Below are 18,663 nucleotides of genomic sequence, written 5' to 3' on the forward strand. Positions count from 1 at the left end.
AAGACATGTAAACCCCAGACATCCCTGTGTCCTTCCATTGCAGGCCTGAATGACCTCTCCTCGACTGGGTATCCCTTCCCTCCTCCGGCGTACAACCCTGGCAATCTGGTTGGAACACCTCAACCACCTCCACTACAAGCCCCAGCCATGCAGTCAGCATCAACTCCAAGCTCGACAACAGCGGGATAAACAAACCCGATGCCCTAGGAGACCAAGCAGGTGTTTGGGAAACAAACCTCAGTAATGCCTTTCTCAACGGACTCACAGACACAGCGCAAGCTAAACAAAATGCTGGCCGCTCACAATACCGAGGGAGAGGCCGGAGGAGGTTTTCAGAGGCAGAGGACAAGAAGCAAGACGTTCATTTGAAGAAAGATGTTTCCAAGTGTGGAAGTGTTGAACATTGGATTATGGGACTGCTCACAGAACACTGGAGTGGAGGCAGAGGGGGACAGCAAGGAAGGGGCCCAATCGAGCGAGATGGAAATTCAGCCAGCAGCATCAAACCAGGGAAGTGACACACACACACACACACACACGCATCATACATGCTATTGAGAAATTAGAAGAATTAGAGGACATGTCTGTGGTTAAAAAGGGTACATATTTGAAATATGACAGTGAATGTTTGCATTAAGAAATGTCCCACACATTTTTGGTTGATTCTGGGGCTACACATTCTGTGGTAAAAAAAAAAGGGGCAGATTTGCCTGAATGCAAATTTAGTGATAGATTTATTCATGTGCTGGGTTTATGAAAAGGAGAAGTTTCTGTACCACTTCAGAGTGGAGATAACGGTGTTGACAGTAATCCATTTCCCACATCAGTAAAAAACAGTTATTTTATCATCTGTCTGCCCAACACATTTACTGGGCAGAGATCTGGTTCTCCGGTTCGGCTTGGACCTCATTTTTCCACAAATGAGGGTCTTAAAGTCCGACAGCCATCTCCTACGATGGTTCAAAAAAGTGTCATTTGATGATAAAGAACTGGTGAATGTGTATCAATGGGCTGCTGACATATCCTGATTTTCAGGAGTTGTTGCGTTTGACTGATCAACGTGGTTTTCCACCTGCTGTGTGTAAACTTCTCATTTTGCATTGTACTGCTAACGTGGTTGAAAGATCCGTGTAAATGCTATGATGAGAGTTTTACGGTTAGAATGTGTGAATGATGAGCTCATGTTTAAAAATGTATTGGAATTCGCTGGGTAGCGCTATCTCTGTAGACTCACACACACACAAGACACAACCAGCTGTGTCAAATCCCAGGGGCGGTCCACACATTTCACTAGCCAGGGGGCCCCACTGATAGATGGAGGGATTTGGGTCCAATCGTTAAAGATTGGGAGTCAGTCACTGATTGGGCACCTACACACACAGAATATGTCATGTACTCTATGTCACGTGACGTGTATCAAAGGAAAATGTGCACGAACGTAGCCGTTCTGCGCACATTGCTGTTGGTTGAGGATAAGGTAATTCTCATATCTCTGAGCTTCCTGCCGCGCTTTCAGATGTGCCATACTCACTCTGGGCAGCTCACAGATATGACGTAGGGTTAATGTCCACGTTCACGTACCGTACCCATTTGAACGTGAAGCTGTTGATGGCCAGTGTTTACCTCTCTGCTTAAACAAGGGGTCATTATTCCGTGTAACGATTCCAGTGTTTCCTGTCAAAAGATCAGAGACAAACCTCCTGACGAGTGGAGATTTGTCCAGGATTTACGATGTAAATGCAGCTGTGCATGCACGCTCGTCCGGAATTCTTATCTGATTATTTCCCAAGTTCCAGCCTCTGCAACATATTTACTGCCATAGATGTCTCAAATGCATTTTTCAGTGTTCCGGTACACAAAGACAGTCAATTTTTGTTCACATTTGAATATAATGGTAAACCTTACACATTCACACGTTTGTGTTAAGACTAAATGTTAAAAAAGTCACTAAGCAACAGATGATGTCATTCTTGCGTATGTGTTCATAACACACGGCTGTTGTTATGCTTGCTGTGATACATTAGTCCGTTCTCTGCTTGTAATTATGCCGTTACAAGCTTCAAAGTTGAATTTATCATCTGAATTTGCCGAAACAAGTTTAATATTCTGAAAGCCAATACTTTGAAGATGTATAAGTGAGGTGTCTTGAGTAGTCAAAATTACCTACAAATCATTGTACACACGTGTACATATTATTCTATTTTTATGCAGCTCTGTGTGATTTTGTAGCTACAATTCAGACTAATATACTACCAGAAGTGGAATAAGTACTCAGATATTGTACTTGAGTAAAAGTAGAAGTACCAGAGTGTTACAGTAACAGTCCTGCATTCAAAATGTTCTTCAAGTAAAAGTAGAAAAGTATTATCAGAATATAGTGAAAGTAAAGACAGTAAAAGTAGTCGTTGTGCAGATTGGTCCATTTCAGAATAATATATATGATATGTTTTATAATGATTGATCATGAAAGTGTTCTCAAAGCTGGTGAAGGTGCAGCTAGTCTGAAGTACTTTGTAGACTGCAGGGTAGCTTGTGGATTCACTCCAGGTGGAACTAAAGTCTGATTCAACACTTGATTATATTTCACATCATTCATCCACATCTGTGAAGTAACTAAAGGTATTACATACATGTAGTGAAGGAAAAGTACACCATGTACCTATGACTTATGTTCACTTCCAACCTAAAAGTACCTCAAAAATAGTAATCAATAATGTATTGAAAAGTTATTTGCTGATTGGTTCTTATATCGGCTCAGCCAGGTTATATGGGAGGCCCAGTCTACGTACACTCTAACAACAAATGCATTGGCTTAACAAAGAAAATCAAGGCAATAGGTTGCATCGATGGTTATTGAGTTAAGACAACTTCTATTGAAATATTGTTAAAGCAACAAAGTTATTTGGGTTAGGGGAGAAGGCTTTTCCTCTGCAATCAGAGGTGTTTTCAATTACCACTCACTTAATAATTGGTAGCATAAACACACGTTTTTAAGTTGATTACTCCAAAAGTTCCAACTTGTTTTACCGTATGATTTAAATCTAATCTTAAATTGTATGTACTTAATTACCACATGTTGAACATGAACACATGTTTTTAAGTTGACAATTTATAAATTAAGTTGCTCCAAATAATATTGTATCAATAGGGTTTTTCTCTTAGCTTTTTCATGTTTTTGCCTTTAAAGAAAGAAATTAATTGATTCCACAACAAAAATATTAGGCAATTCATTTTTTTTTGAACTGCAGGTGTTTATTTCAACACATGATGTTTCAAAAGGAGAGACTTCATTTAGTTTGAACATTGCCTGAAGACGGTTGACGTACTTTCCATGGTGTGCACCTAGACCGGACTTAAAGACAGACAGGTTTTTATTGTTTGGACTTAAAAGACGTTCCTCTGACCAACGCTGACCTCATTTTGTATGTTGATGGGTCTGCCTCTCGCGACCAAGGGGGCACTAATTTATTTGTTTGGTTTTTTTTGTTGTTTTTTTTGTTGTTTTTTTTTTCTGTTGTTTCAGATTCTGCTGTACTCCGTTCTGGACCGCTTCCATGTCACCTCTCAGCACAGGCAGCAGAGCTCATCGCACTAACTGAAGCCTGCACGTTTGCAGAAGGCAAAACCGTGACTATTTACACTGACTCACGATATGCTTTCGGGGTAGTACACGATTTTGGGGCTATTTGGAAGTGTAGACAATTTCTTAAATCTGATGGCAAACCAGTGCTTAACCATGTACTGGTTGCAGGCTTACTAGACGCCATTTTGCTCCCATCTGAGGTTGCAGTCTGTAAATGTGCCGCACACGCAAGCAGTACAGACCCAGTTTCCCTAGGAAATGCGTCTGCTGACTCAGCCGCAAAGGCAGCTGCCCTGATTCCTCTCGCACCTCACAGACACTCATTTGTTAAAATCCCTGTCTCCTCCTTTACTGACAAAATGTCATCACTGACTTCCATGCAGCAGCTAGCTACGCCAGTTGAGAAGGCTCAATGGAAGGCTGCTGGGGCTGTTTTTGGGTTGGCCCAAATTCCAATCCATGTCTTCCCAGACATTTTTTCCCTCATTTCGCTAAGTTGACACATGGGTGGGATCATGTGTCAAAAGGGGGGATGTTAGAGTCTATAAATCAGGAGTGGTTCACAAGGGGGTTTACAGTAACAGCCCAAAAGCACTGTGAAGCATGCTAATCTGCATTATGCATTATGCATTATGCAAAATTACAAACTAGCAAAATGCTGTGCAGACACAGGTCTGTCATGGACACAAGCTCTGCCCATTGTGCTGATGTACATGAGGATGCGGAAAAGAACACGGAGTCAACTCAGCCCATTTGAAATCCTTTTTTGGGCTCCTCCACAGATTGGACTCAAGGCTCCAGGATGTCCTCTTCCCTCCACAACTTTGTGTGAGGATGCTATGTTGTCATATTGTGTTAACCTATCATCCACTTTAGCGACTGCCACTGGTCCGCTTCACCGCCTTCAACCGGGCGACTTCGTGCTGGTCAAGGATTTCCGGAGAAAGAGCTGGAAATCCAATCGTTGGCAAGGTCCCTACCAGGTGCTTCTCGTCACCCAGACAACGGTCAAGGTCGCCGAGAGAGCTACATGGGTCCACGCCAGCCACTGCAAGGTCGTAGTCACAGGAAAGGAGAAACGATAGGAACAGACGACAACAAGTGACATGTCCAAGTCACCAACAGATGACAACAAGTGACATGTCCAAGTCACCAACAGATGACAACAAGTGACATGTCCAAGTCACCAACAGATGACAACAAGTGACGTGTCCAAGTCACCAACAGATGACAACAAGTGACGTGTCCGAGTCACCAACAGAGATGACAACAAGTGACGTGTCCAAGTCACCACCAGCACCACACTTGCACTACATACACCAAAACACACTACACACAAGGTGTCACAAGCGAGTGCCAGCTGAGCGGTTCCATATGCTCTCTGGTTCCTCGTTTGTGTTATCAGTGTGTGAAGTCTGACGGTCCGTGTCACGAAATCGACCGAGAGAATACACTCACACACTCCATGGAACATTTCCCCCTCGTGATGAGGGCTCGCCTGGAGAGACGACAACGCAACCGTGAGCAATGTGAATGCTACTGGAGAGCCTGGACAATCATAGAATGGTTCCTCTGCATACTTGCCATGATAGTTGTGTTAGGACTAGTCCTATATTTTATGTATCCATTTCAGCATACAGCATGTCAGCCAAAATCGAGGTATCTAAGAGGTACATGGGGAAAGCAGGGCGAACCACATTTATTTTATTTTGTTGTCTGTATGTATGTATCCGGCGCCGACCCGTGTGGCACATTTTACATAGACATCGCGCCCAAAACTCAGACCCGGAAAAAGCGTAAGCAACCTTTGACGCCACTGTTGACATCCATAGGTACATCTACATTTAATCTATACATAGGCGACCATAGCAACATTGATGTGGGTCAGACCAGTAATGGGATCACCGGTAACGTCTGGTGGCACACTCTGAGATCATTCTTGCAGGCCGCAGGACAACATGGGTCATGTTATGCATGCACCCTTTTCCCCCAGGACTCATCAATGTCCGTGCCAGTTCGTCCGCGCTCTCTGACCCAGGTTGAACACCTCTGTGCGTTTATGGCTCTGACAAAGCCCATCAAGGGTGAAGACAGCGTAACCGAGTGGCGTTATGCTAGGCAGCTTCCCCCACCATGCAGCAATCGGTCTGACTCCTCTTTGCGTGCATCCACGCTTGACACCACATACGCAAAGTACCAACCCGTCAGCCATGTGCACCCCAGTCATTTGAGAGGGATGAAACACAACCTCTGCATCCAGAGAGGTTACCACAAAACGTCTTTTACACCACCTTATTTTTTCCTAGGCACTACTACTGGTTGTACTCGCATCCTACGGAACACATGCGGTGACGGTGCTTACAACATTTCGTATTGTCACATATCTGGTGCCCCTGAGAGAATCCTTTCTAACGTAGCATTCCCTGATGTTAAACATATTTCCCTCCAACTGGCGTGGCCCAGTGATGCTGGGTTTAGCGCGCCACAAGATTACTTTTCAATACTTTTTACTTCAATTACTTCGCCTCAAAGGGTGGCCTGTGTCATGTGATCGGTGACTCCTGTTGCACTTACATTCCCGACGCCGCCAAGAACATCACTGACACCGTGCTGCATCTTAACAACCTGTTAGCTGACATGAAAGCTGATGACATATCCAACGCAGGTGGCTGGGACTGGTGGTCCTGGCTTACATCAGGCGGGTGGGAAGCATGGCTGGCTAGTATAGTTACACCCCTGGCGATCATTTTTGGCCTATTAATCAGTTGTACCTGTTTGATTATCCCAATACTGAAGAAATGCGTTTCCAGTATGGTGTCCTCAGCTTTCGTTCAGTATACTACTATTCCATTACAAGACAATCCTTTGCGCCACAGTGAGATAGATCAGCTAGAATCAGAAGAGTCTGATTCCGATTTATCAATATAATCATGTGTGTATCTCCTCTTTTATGCTTACATTATATTGGAGTCTGTCCTCCACAAAAACAGCCAGTTTTCTATGATATATTTGTGATGTGTTTACTTAAACCAGCGATGGAGTGTATTCATTGATGTGTTATATCAGTCTATCCTATCATTTGTTTTTTTCTATTGATCAAGTATGATCAAAAGGGGGGAATGTAGTGGAAATGTTCCTTATTATTATTATCCTTATTATTATTATCCTTATTATGTCTTTCATATGTTTAAACCAAATGCTTCTTATTTCCTGATATATTCTTACCATTATTATATATCTTTTCTTCCTCATCCTTCAAGGCCAAAGAGATGCTTTGGCTACTAAGAGACTCACACAGACACACACGAACTTCCCTGCTCTGAGAACCGTTATGCTATCTCCCTTTGAAGGCCAGGTGTCTAATAACAATATGTGACTGTGTGAACCCAGATTTCTCACGTTCCCACTGGGGTTCTATATAACCTTTGCTTTACCATTGTTCTGCGCACTCTCGCGCAGACTATCTTATACTCTGTGCGACTTGTGACATTATTATATTATTGTATCGTGTATTTGAAGCTTCAAATAAATAACCAAAAGACAGCTTTGCTTGATTCACCATTTATTTGTATTGTTCATTTGACTTGTACTCTCCAGAGCTGTGTTGGGCCCTAGATTTCCATAACAGCACAAACTTGGCTGTGTTTATTTTATTTTGATAAATTTCCCTCCAAAGCTTAATTCTGTGTTGATGAACATTCATCTTGTATCTCTCTTTCACTCAGAAGACTTAAAGAAATATGGGTTTGACGCTATTCTAAAGCCACTTCTCGACGATTTAAAGAATTTAGAAGTTGAAGGAATGCAGGTGCCTTTTTCGACCACACCTGTGAAAGGTGCAGTGTTTCAGGTTACAGGTGACAACTTGGCTATACATGGCCTTTTTGGTTTCGTTGAATCACTTAGTGCAAAGTACTGTTGTCGTTTTTGTTTAACTGAAAAGGGAGAGATGCAATCAGTTTTCAGTGAAGATCATCCAGGTTTAACTTTACGTTCTAAAGCCCTTCATTCAGAACACTGTGCTGCCATTCAACAAAATCCTGCTTTGGCCTCAACATTTGGTGTTAAAAAAAACCTGTCCACTCAATTCCCTACGGCTGTTCCATACTTCAGACAACTACGCAGTAGATATAATGCATGATTTACTGGAAGGAGTGGTGCAGTATGAGTTGAAGCTTGTGTTTCAGTACCTGATAAGGAACTTTATATCCAGAAGTTCATCGTCAGAGAGAATCACGAGCTTCAATTATGGATTTACACAGAGGAAAAACAGGCCAAGTGGGCTAAAACTGGATGTTGATAGCAACAATCTTGGCTGTTCAGTCCTGGTGTCTTTTGCGCAATACCCCATTGATGTTTGGAGATTTAGTTAGCAGGAATGATAGCTGCTGGAACTTGCTGCTCCTCTTAGTACAGATTGTGAACATTGTCTTTTCACCCATTGTAACACATGGTATGACCTGCTATCTGAAACATCTTATTTTTGATCATCATACACGTTTCCAGAACGAAATTTGATTCCCAAGCACCACCTTATGATACATTACCCAAGCTGTATTAGGAAGATTGGACCACTAATACACATGTGGTGCATGAGGTTTGAAGGCAAGCACACATTTTTCAAAACGTCTGTAAAGAACTTTAAAAATATCACAAACACACTGGCAAAGAGACATCAGAATCAGTTGGCTTTTCATTTTGAGAACTTTTATTTTAAAAGATTCCAATTTGGCCCCATTACTTAAGTCTTGGTCAGCAGTTTGGAGGGCAGTGAGGTGCTGCATGAAACTTTTGATATGTCTTGTATTGTTCCCACAACTTCCTGGGTCAAAAGCTATGGCACAGAGTACCAGCCTGGGATGTATGTATGTTCTGGTGTTGAAAATGAGATGCCTTTGTTCAACAGGATTGTCAGTGTGATTGTTAAAGAGGACAATGCTTATCTTCTAACTTGTAAAGTCTCAACAACATATTTTGATGATCACTTAAATGCATTTAGTATCGAGGAGAAAAGCGATGTATTCACACTGATCTGTGTAGATGACCTGCCATACTACAGACCATATGATTTTCAAATGACACTGATGACCAAATGTTTATTGTCCCATACTGTAATTTTGTGTCACTCCATGCTGAACTGTTGTAGGTTTATGAATGTAATTGTGGTGTACTTGCCTTGTAAATACAAACTATTTTGTTAAATTTGTTGTCTTGTATTTTTTGTAAAGTGGGTTATGGGGTTTTGGCTGGGAGGGATTGGATCTTCACAACATTCTACACTCAAGTGTTAAATGTTGTAACACCCAATAGTGTTACTACATTGAGATCCAGTGTAGTCTGGTAGTGTTGATTCTTTAACACTGACACTAGTGTAGAGTAATATTAACACTACTGCGTGTTGGCCAGTGTTGATTTTCAACTCGTTTCAGTGTTCCATTAACTACAGGTGAGTGTTAAAATATTAACACTTTCGAAAGTGTTAATTTTACACTGACAAGAGTGGACGCATATACACACTTTTCTGGTGTTAAATTCAACACTCAGTGTTAATTTAACACTGGCATTTTTGCTGTGCACCTTTAAGGCTATAATCTGGTACGGTGCATAATATATTGACATTTATAATTCAAACATAACATGGTTCCCTTTATATCAAATAAATAGATTTAGCGTAACTTGCTATTGAAGATTTCAATTTGAAGATATGAGAAGGGAGACAGCTGGTCCAATTATTTCTGCTGTTTACAAGATCTAGCCTAATTTGCCCTGGTCACACTGTGAGGGGAAATGTTATAATGAAGTGCTCTCACATAAAAAGCTTCTCTAACAAATGTAAAATCATCTCTTTTACTAAAGTGGCTTTGTCTCCCAACAGCAGATAAATACAGTGATATGACTCCAGGTAAACGAGATGTCTGAAAGAGGCTTCATATATCATATAAAAGGGAAAATGCTTCGGATAAAGTCTTGAAGTGAGCACACCCACATTTGTATCCTGCTGCAGACTGCCTCACACTGGATTCAGTGTTGCGTTGGCTTTTTGTGCCTGACCCCACTGTGAACCCTTAAAACCTATAATACCTCACGTAAGACCAACAAAACTAATCTCAATACAACCGAGCGGCTTCCTAAACCTTCCAAAGACGGAAAGAGAGGCGAGCCGAGCCGCTTCCTCCAGACAGAGCTGCCGATTCAGACAATAACTGCAGCGAGCCGATACAAAGCACACCCAATGCTTTACCTTTCAACATCATATCATCTAAATGACAACAAATACATTCAAAAAGGTGCAAACTTACTGGCTTCAAATTTAATAAGAAACATAAAAACCAGAATCACTGCATGCCTCTGTGTCCTTTTCCAACTTATGTGCACCATGCAGGTTTGAGTGGGCGGTGATATCAGCCCATACTAAAATTAAATTACTTGTAACTGTCACACCTGTTTTAACACGTTTCCTTTTGCTCACTAAAGTCGAGTTGTTTATGCGTCTGAATCAGTCTCAGTCAACGTTAAATACAACTGATTTCAGGGCTTTTATGAAAGCCCCTAAACAAAGTTAAAGTCCACCCTAAGGTACTTTCACAATATAAAAAACCACTCAGCGTTCCCATGGTCTATGTTTGTAGTGACAGATTTAGATGTTTATTTTCCTCTGGTGGAATAAAACCGACATCGTGGTCCAACGAGAGGGGCGGGGACTGAGGGGGACGTCAGGTGATGTTGATACAAGGGATTCATTGTGTTAAAGCAGGTTCAAAAATATTATTGGTCTTACGTGAGGCTGTGAATAGGTGTTTGTTTATTGTGATATTTTTTGTTTGTTTATTGTGATATATATTTATTTTTTTCACAGAAGGTACAGTAAGTGTAGCTGGTATGCGTGGATCAACTTGGCCATGGAGGTTTCAACTACTTTGACATTACTTTATATATTTCCAGGCTTTAAAAAGGTGTCATTCTGTAGAAACCTATGTTGAACAAAAGTGCATAGTCAGTTGAAATCAGGCCTTCATACATTGACATTGAGGAGAATTAAATAACTTGTAAGAGCTGACTTTAACTTATGAGATCTCTCTGGCATTTCTTATTGTGGCAGACATTTCTTACTTATAACCTTGTCTCTTGCAATTATCGATCCATCTCAGCCTTATTTTCCACCATTTGTATTCCCCTCCTCTTCTCTGCACCCCTCTCACAATCTGCTGCTCAAACCCTAAGCTGAAATATAAAAGCACCTTTCTTCGTTAATGTTAACTTCATGATAACTTGAAGTGTCGGTTAAGGTGAGTAACTGGCTAAGGTTTTCTGCTGCCGTCCGATCAGCGACACAGCAGGAACCACATGAACCTCACAAAACAACACCTGATATTAACAGCAGTGTTTCCCCTACCATTGACTTGGAGGGGCGCTGCGCCCTGCCAACGGAGCCCCGCGCCCCCTCTGAAATTCAAGGTGTATTTAATTTTTTTTTAAATATATATAGCACCAAATTGCAAATAATCTATAACTACTGTCACTTTTCACATTGAACATGTGCTCTTTTATTACATAAACGAAACACTTTCATTTTAAGTTGTGAGTTTAGTATTTTTGACCCTAAGAAACACTGATGCATTAATCAATAATAATAATCCACTGCTCCTCTCTCTGCTCCACAGGATTTAAAAAATATATATCCCAAGCCCCCCCCCCCCACCCCCCGCTCAGACAGCACCCCCCCAAAGCAGTCAACCTAGGGGAAACACTGAACAGTACTAAGAACAGAACCTGTATTTTGAGATTCATCGTTTTTCTACACACACACAAAAGAAAAACTCATGTGTCCTATTCACTGTGGGAGTTTTATTATGACTACCTGTTTCTCTGGAATCTTTAGTGAAATTATTTCACAGTTTTGCATCAGCCTTTACTCTGGGCCTTGCTAGCCGTGGAGTGGAGCAGTAATGCTAATTAACATGAAGAACAAGGCTGCTGAGCTACATCTATAACATGAACCTTTTATCCCACAGTCTATCTAATCCATAAATGTGAAAAGTAAAAACAGCATAAACTTGGTTCGAGTTTTAATTATTATCATCTCAAATTACTGTGAAGTAATTTCACATTAAAATGTTGTTCTCAAAGTCCTGCGAGAAGATTCCAACAGTGACCCTGATCCTGAGGCAACTGTGCTATTTGATTTAAAGTGCTGGGACAATAATACATAATATAACAACACCTTCTATATTAATAAAGGACACAAGTATCTCTCAATTCCTCAAAACACAACTCTAATCAAACTAAACCGGCCTCCTTCATTTAGAAAAACATCAGAATGAATTCATCTCTATGAAACCTTTCTAAGAATTCTGAAAAGGCAATTTCATTCATTCTAAAAACAAAGACCAGGTGCTTTTTCTCAAATGAATGCATTATGCTTTCACACCATAAAGTTCAACCAGGCAGTCTCAGAGGAACGTGGAGGTCCTCTCTGTACCGCAGCTCTTATGATTGACTGTACTGCCATACCATGGCTAAATGCAGTAATTGACACCATGTCTAAGTACAAGGGTTTGCCTATACTGTACAACATAAGATGTGTACAAATCACAGATTCAATGTGGTAAGAAGAGTCTCAACCCCATTCACTAATTCAAAGATGCAAAACTTTATATATCAAACAAAGGAAGCTCGGCGCAAGTTCAACCAGGAAGACCTTCTTTACTCTTCATTTACTATTTCCATGTTACTAATCTCTCGCGTCACTCCCCACCAATCACTTCGCTCTATTCTCACAAGCCTATCACAGCACTCCGCTAAACCTTTTAAATCTGCTCTCCCCTCTGACAGCTGTCATTTCAGGTGACTCGAAGCAACCCTCCTCCATCCCTTTTCACCTCCGGCCCCTCTGAATCCAGGGTCAAGCTAAGCCACTCCCCTTCAGACCGAACCCAACTATCCATTCACCACCACCAGTGTCTAGACCCCGGGGGGTTTCATCGGATCGGTTCTCCCCTCCCGAATGATACTCCTGCACAACAGGGCCTAATCGCCAAAACTCCATTACATTCATTTGTGTATTCCTGGCAATAAATATCTATTCTTACATCAAAACCGTCTCTCCTGATTGAACTAGTAGCTGCATTGTTCTTAGATTATAATCAATGTAGAGGGGAAAGAGTTTTACTCCATAGGTTAATTTAGCTACCTTGCCATTTTAAAGTTGAAGTTTTAGCGCATAAACTGTATATACATGTAGAATGACAATCACCACCATCTCCCACAGGGTTCATTTTTAGATCAAACAAATAGGAGTCATAAGGATTTACTAAACTAAAGACCGTCTATTTCTACACAATGCTAGATCAACTGCTGAGTCATCTTTTCTCCTAGTTTCTGACTATTTAAGACAAAGAGGTTCTGCAGACACACAAGGGGAGACGGGCACTACATCAGCTACTCGCTCTACTCTGTGAGGCTCATACTGGGCATCATGTGACACCCTGGGCAGGCCGGGGGGGTACATGATGCCTCACTGCGAGCAGACTTACCACAACGCTCTGCCTGATCCCTGCGGTGCCGTCACACAGGGGCAGAGGGGCAACAATGGAGAACGTCCTTTCAGACAACAGTACGCTGAATTAGCACAACACACCTCGCTCGTTAGGGAACGCTGCTAAACAACGCATCGCTCCATCATCTAATGGCTTCCCGGGGTTTAAATTCACCTCTCTGTGTTTGTGAAAGAGTTGATGATTTGCAGGCATTTGTCTTCTTTGAAATTAAAACATTTTTTTTTTTTTAATAACTTTAGAGTTTTATGTAACGTTTTTCCAAAGAAAAAATTTCCGGGTTTTATTCTTAATTGTGTGGCTATGCCTTTGATGGGCTAAGCCAGGGGTGCCCAACCAGTCGATCGCGAGATGTGTCTAAAGATAGAACAACAATATTCTGTTTTATCGTTAATGTCCTGTAACATAATCTTCCTGTGCCAGAATAATGCACTTGAAGGCATCAAAGCTTTGTGATTGGCCGGCGTGACCCCATGTGTCGGGGCATGGCTGGTGGGCAGTGGGCACTAGTTTGCTGAAGTTGTCCGTGTCAACAGGAGTCAGTCAGTCCGCACACACACAAGACCGCAATTATGGCAGAAGAAAAAAAGCCCAACATATATAATGTTCACTCCGAGTGGGAGGATGATTATTTTTGTATCTATTTCAATTCAAAGTCCATCTGTCTCATCTGCAATGCGAGCGTGGCTTTATCGAAGAAGGGTAATTTAGAGCGGCATTTCAAAACAGTGCACAAACGCTACGAGATGGAATTCCCTCCTAATTCCGCCCTACGCTCCCAAAGGGGAGGGGCCTGAAAGGACAGCTAAATGCACAGCAGTGCATTTTCACCAGGCTGCTACCAAAGCATCTTATCGTCAGTCACGTTCTTGCGAAACACATGAAGTCTTTCAAAGACGGCGAAGTTGTGAAAGAAGCATTCCTGGAGGCTGCCGACACGCTTTTGGGGGACAGTAAAAATAACAGTAGCATTTCAACAGGTTTTTGATATAATAAAAACTCAAGTTAGATACCGTTATTAATCAGCTGTAAGTTTTTGTTTGTTTGAACTTATTCATTATAATTATTGTACAAAATGGTATAAGAATGCAAACATTAAGATCTGTTCTGTTTAAATTGATTATAGTCTATTATCAATTCAGGTTAAGAAACTAGTGTTGCTTGCATCCGATTTTAAAGGCATTTCTTTTTATACTCTACTAAAATGGAATGCATAGTTTGATTCTATTAATTTTGTCTTTTGTATTGCACTGTTGCAACAGATTGTAGCTTCAGATCTGAGTTGTCTTATTAGTAAGCCTAATTTATACTTTTGTAGCAACACTATTTGTATATAATGGCAAAGAAAAGGTTCAGAGTCTTTTCTTTTTTCCTGTGTCATATGTAGCAGCACTGCTCAATGTTTCTTGAAAACATTACCCACTGTAGTGACGTGTGAATAAACTCCAACTCTGTATCAACAACACTGTTGTGTAACTTCAGTTAAATACTTGTATGTGTGTAGATTAGAAATAGGTAAGATAAAGGATCTGCAGTATTTTATGAAGTATTAATCGTACAAAGGTCAGTTTTATACAAGTAGAAGTGTGTATTTACCTGGTAGTAGGCTGTCAGTAATGGCTACGCCTCTCTATTTCGACTGGTAGATCTCGGCAGAATGGCAACTTTAAAAGTAGCTCTCGGTTCAAAAAAGGTTGGGCACCCCTGGGCTAAGCAGTTCATTGGTTGCTAGAGTGTCTGAATGTTTTGCAACCAAAAAACTTTAATTTATTTTCTCAGCAATAGTCTGTTGGTAACGTAACTGTTTCACACCGGAGACGTAAATGAAGCTGAACAGATTCTGAGGTTTTTTCATCATCTCTGAATGTTTTTTGACAATTAACTGACCAAACAATGGATTGAATCAAGGCAATTATCATTATTTTTGTAAATAATTTAAAATGTTTGATATTTTTATCAGTTCAGTGAAGTCTCTCTCATATTCCTCTTGCAGGGAGAGGCTTTTTCTGCCTTTCAGATTGCCTGCTCCTCAGTATTTTGTTTATGCAGCACAGAGAGCCTGAATTGTTTTGGTCTGAGTCTAAATTCAGACGTGTTTGTCACTGTAGTTGCCATGGTTTCATATCCCTTTGCTGTCACATGGTGTTTCCGAGCGAAAAGGACCTCAAGGCTGCACAAATTAACCTGTTTCTTAGGAAACGATGTAGGGGTAGATTTCTAGGCAATGCTGACAACTTTCCAATTCCAGAGTATGGGCTTCAAACTCCTGAGGCTGAACGATTGAATTTCGATGTCAGAGGTGAGCCAACTCAATTACTACTGGATTCATGAAAACACACCTTGAGCATGTTTAGCCATGAAACCAAAGTAAAGGGAACATATAAATAACAGCATCAATACGTAAAATAAAGTGTGTACAACGGGCCTGATGTTTTAAGGGAAAGTTTGTCCTCTCCAGAAATAGCAACAGTTACAAATAAACTGTGACGTACCCTGTATGTTGGAGAGCGCGTACTCCAGCCCTTTCATGGCCTTCACCTGGTTGCTCTTGAATCGGGCCAGTCCGAACTCCTGAGAAAAGAGAGAACAGGAAACGGCTTTGCATGAGGGAGCCGTCGAAAAAAAACACACTTAGCTAACAGCCCTCTCTCTCCGTCTCTCCGGGGGTTTCAAAGCAAGTCTGGCATCTTCAACATCTAACAATAACAATTTTATCTGGACATATTTTGGCACCGTTTTCACTTCTTCCTTTGAATCTCCCACTTGTTTTTTGTGTTGACATTTGCACACAGGCTCCCACGCCTCTACTGCTCATACTCTACTATACATACCAACAAATCAAACTGAAGCCTTCTTGATGCTGTATATCACAATCTAAATATACACAAACTAATGTATTTACTTAAACAAATATATATTTCTACAATCTAGGATGGATAATAGTCATTGTAAATAAATGTAGCATACTTTGCTACTTGCTTACTGCTATTACAAATCTACAGTGACAAATGCATTTCTAGGAAAGTAACGGCTATTTTCTTAAAATACGAATATCAGAATCAGATTCAGAAACAGGTTTATTACCAGGTAGGTTGACATGTACGAGGAATTTGACTTGGTGTCATGGTGCATACATAAAAGTAAAACAACAACAGCAAAAAACAGATAGAGAACTATTTTAAGAAGACTATAATAACATTAAAAATTATAAAAAAATATAGTTAAATATAACAGTAAATAATGGAATAAAATTCGGCTGTAATAAAAACAGAAAACAGATATTGTGTACAATATGATGAAAATGTACCATTCACTGAGGACAGTTTAACATGTTGATAAAAGCATGGGTTATTATTGCAAAAAGAGAATAAAGGTACCTGAATAGGCCTGGAGACGCCATAAACGTTTGAGGATATCCACGCCTCCCGTCTCATCTGGGTGGAGGCCGGCTGCTCCGCGGAGTCTTGGAAAATACAACGCTCCTCCACTGACTGAGAGCGGGGGAAATAAAAAACAGGACAAGGCTGTGGAACTGTCCTAATAATCCACACAGTACAGAAACCACAGACAGACAGGGGCTTAAAAGGTGATTTATTTTACAAAAAAAGAATGAAAAAAAATAAATCCACTTTTCCTGCATGATTTTCACCACTATGTGAATGAGGACATCTCTGTTAGGCCACAGTACATTTAGCTAACCATACATCAAAGTAATGAGTACAGGAAATAACTAAATGGGAACATTAATGTATTTTCCATAAAGATTTGGATGCTTTGATCAGAAAATGTCTTTGATCACAACCAGTCAGCTATCTTAACATCCGGTTGAGTTTCATACTGCAGGAGATTAAGAACATGAGCAGCATTAATCCCTCCTGCATTAGCGTACAGTGTGCAGCAGTGAGAGTGTGGAAATAGCACACTTTAAAGGCTGCATAATGTACAAGTCATGTCAAGTCCCTTCTTCTCTGTGTTCAAACGCTCGCCTCCTTTGAAGATCAGGCCGGTTGAATTAATATTTCCTCCTCCCTTGAGGGGTAAGCAGCCACACCTGACTGACGTTAGTCAGGTAGTTTACATTACACAGCAAGGAGAAACCGCAACACTAAGCTCTTTTTTTCTCTAATATAGATCTCAATTCTTGTAGATCTCAGTTTTTGCTAGAATTGAACACACTGTTGAATGTTTAGAATGATGCAATACTGAACCTGTAATGGTCCTAAATCACTGAAGCTATGTGAAAACGTTAACCCTTGGAGATAGAAAACATTTATTTTGGCCACTTGGGGGCGGTTGTGATCACAACACTGATATATCATCACCTTTTAAGTTCAAATCACTTACTTGTTATTAGCTAAATGCTGCTTAGTCTCAACCAACTGGACATTATTTCTTTTTAAAACCCAAAAGGCTCTTACCGCTTTTCATCCTCACTTAGAGCCTGTACATTCCTTGTTATTGCTAGCCCTTATTAGGGCTGCTCGAATTATGGAAAAAATCATAATCTCGATTATTTGGGTCAATAAATGATGTGATATCAATGTGATATCAATTATTGACCCAAATAATCGAGACTATGATTTTTAAATGATTTTTTTAAATGATTATTAAAAACGATTATCCATTTACTTTGAAAACATCAATTTATTGGAGAAAAAAAATGTGAACAGTATGTTTTTAACAGTTGATTACCCTGAACGTTAAGTATAATTCAACTGTAAAACCCAAAAAAAAAAAAATGTATTCGTAAAGTAATAATAATAATAATAATAATAATAATACAAAAATAATCGTTTTATTTTGATTACATTGTTTTCGTAATCGTTGCAAGCCATAATCGTAATTGCGATTAAAATACGATTAATTGAGCAGCCCTTATGGAACATCCACATGATTAGATTACATTGCAGGTACCTGCTGTTTTTGCTGAGCTTGGCAAATACAGTTTTTATCACTGTGCACTGCCAACCTGTAAAAACATGCAGAACAAACTTAAAAGAGCCTGTGACACGAGTTTCCCCCATCATCCAAACCCATCAATTTGAGTACATATTGTCCCCTTGAAAACCGTTACTGAACTGATTTTGGATATTTGTACTTTGATAACCATTAATCTGCCTTCAATTTTGACAATTTTCTGGATCTTCTCGGGGATTCTTCAAGTCCCGCCAAATGATGTGTGACGTCATTGCGGGCACAGCGCTCCAGCTGTACCGTTCAGGATCCCAGCTTCTGCATGTAAACGCACGACGGTGCACACAGCAGCAAGCTCAGACAGCGATGACAGTTTAATGTTGAACGTGTCTGAGAGCTCATATGAGGCTGAAGGATCGGTTTATGCGTATCTGTTAGAAGTTTAGGAATGAGGTGCGTCAATATGGGCGATCATATGGTCATGTAGCCAGTGGTGGAATCGGACTAAAAATCATCCCGGGACTCTCGACCGTCCCACTTCGGTACCGCTAGTAAATTGGGGATGTCAGGGGCGGCGGGTGCTGTAGATAGTAAATGTAAATATGTAAATAT

The 18,663-nt window shown here is 40.7% G+C and overlaps 1 protein-coding gene across 1 annotated transcript in view; it reads right to left on the reverse strand.

Annotated features, from left to right (window-relative positions):
• The window catches only part of prelid1b (PRELI domain containing 1b), a 56,523-nt gene that overhangs the window by 33,402 nt on the left and 4,458 nt on the right, over positions 1 to 18,663 (reverse strand). Inside the window, exons 4-5 of the mRNA XM_034084402.2 lie at positions 16,515 to 16,628; positions 15,630 to 15,708 (exon numbers count right to left, since the gene is read on the reverse strand). Coding sequence (XP_033940293.1) covers positions 15,630 to 15,708; positions 16,515 to 16,628 — 193 coding nt within the window. The remainder of the gene's footprint in view (positions 1 to 15,629; positions 15,709 to 16,514; positions 16,629 to 18,663) is intronic.

The sequence above is a fragment of the Pseudochaenichthys georgianus genome, chromosome 1 (genome assembly GCF_902827115.2).
Source record: "Pseudochaenichthys georgianus chromosome 1, fPseGeo1.2, whole genome shotgun sequence".
NCBI classification, from domain to species: domain Eukaryota; kingdom Metazoa; phylum Chordata; class Actinopteri; order Perciformes; family Channichthyidae; genus Pseudochaenichthys; species Pseudochaenichthys georgianus.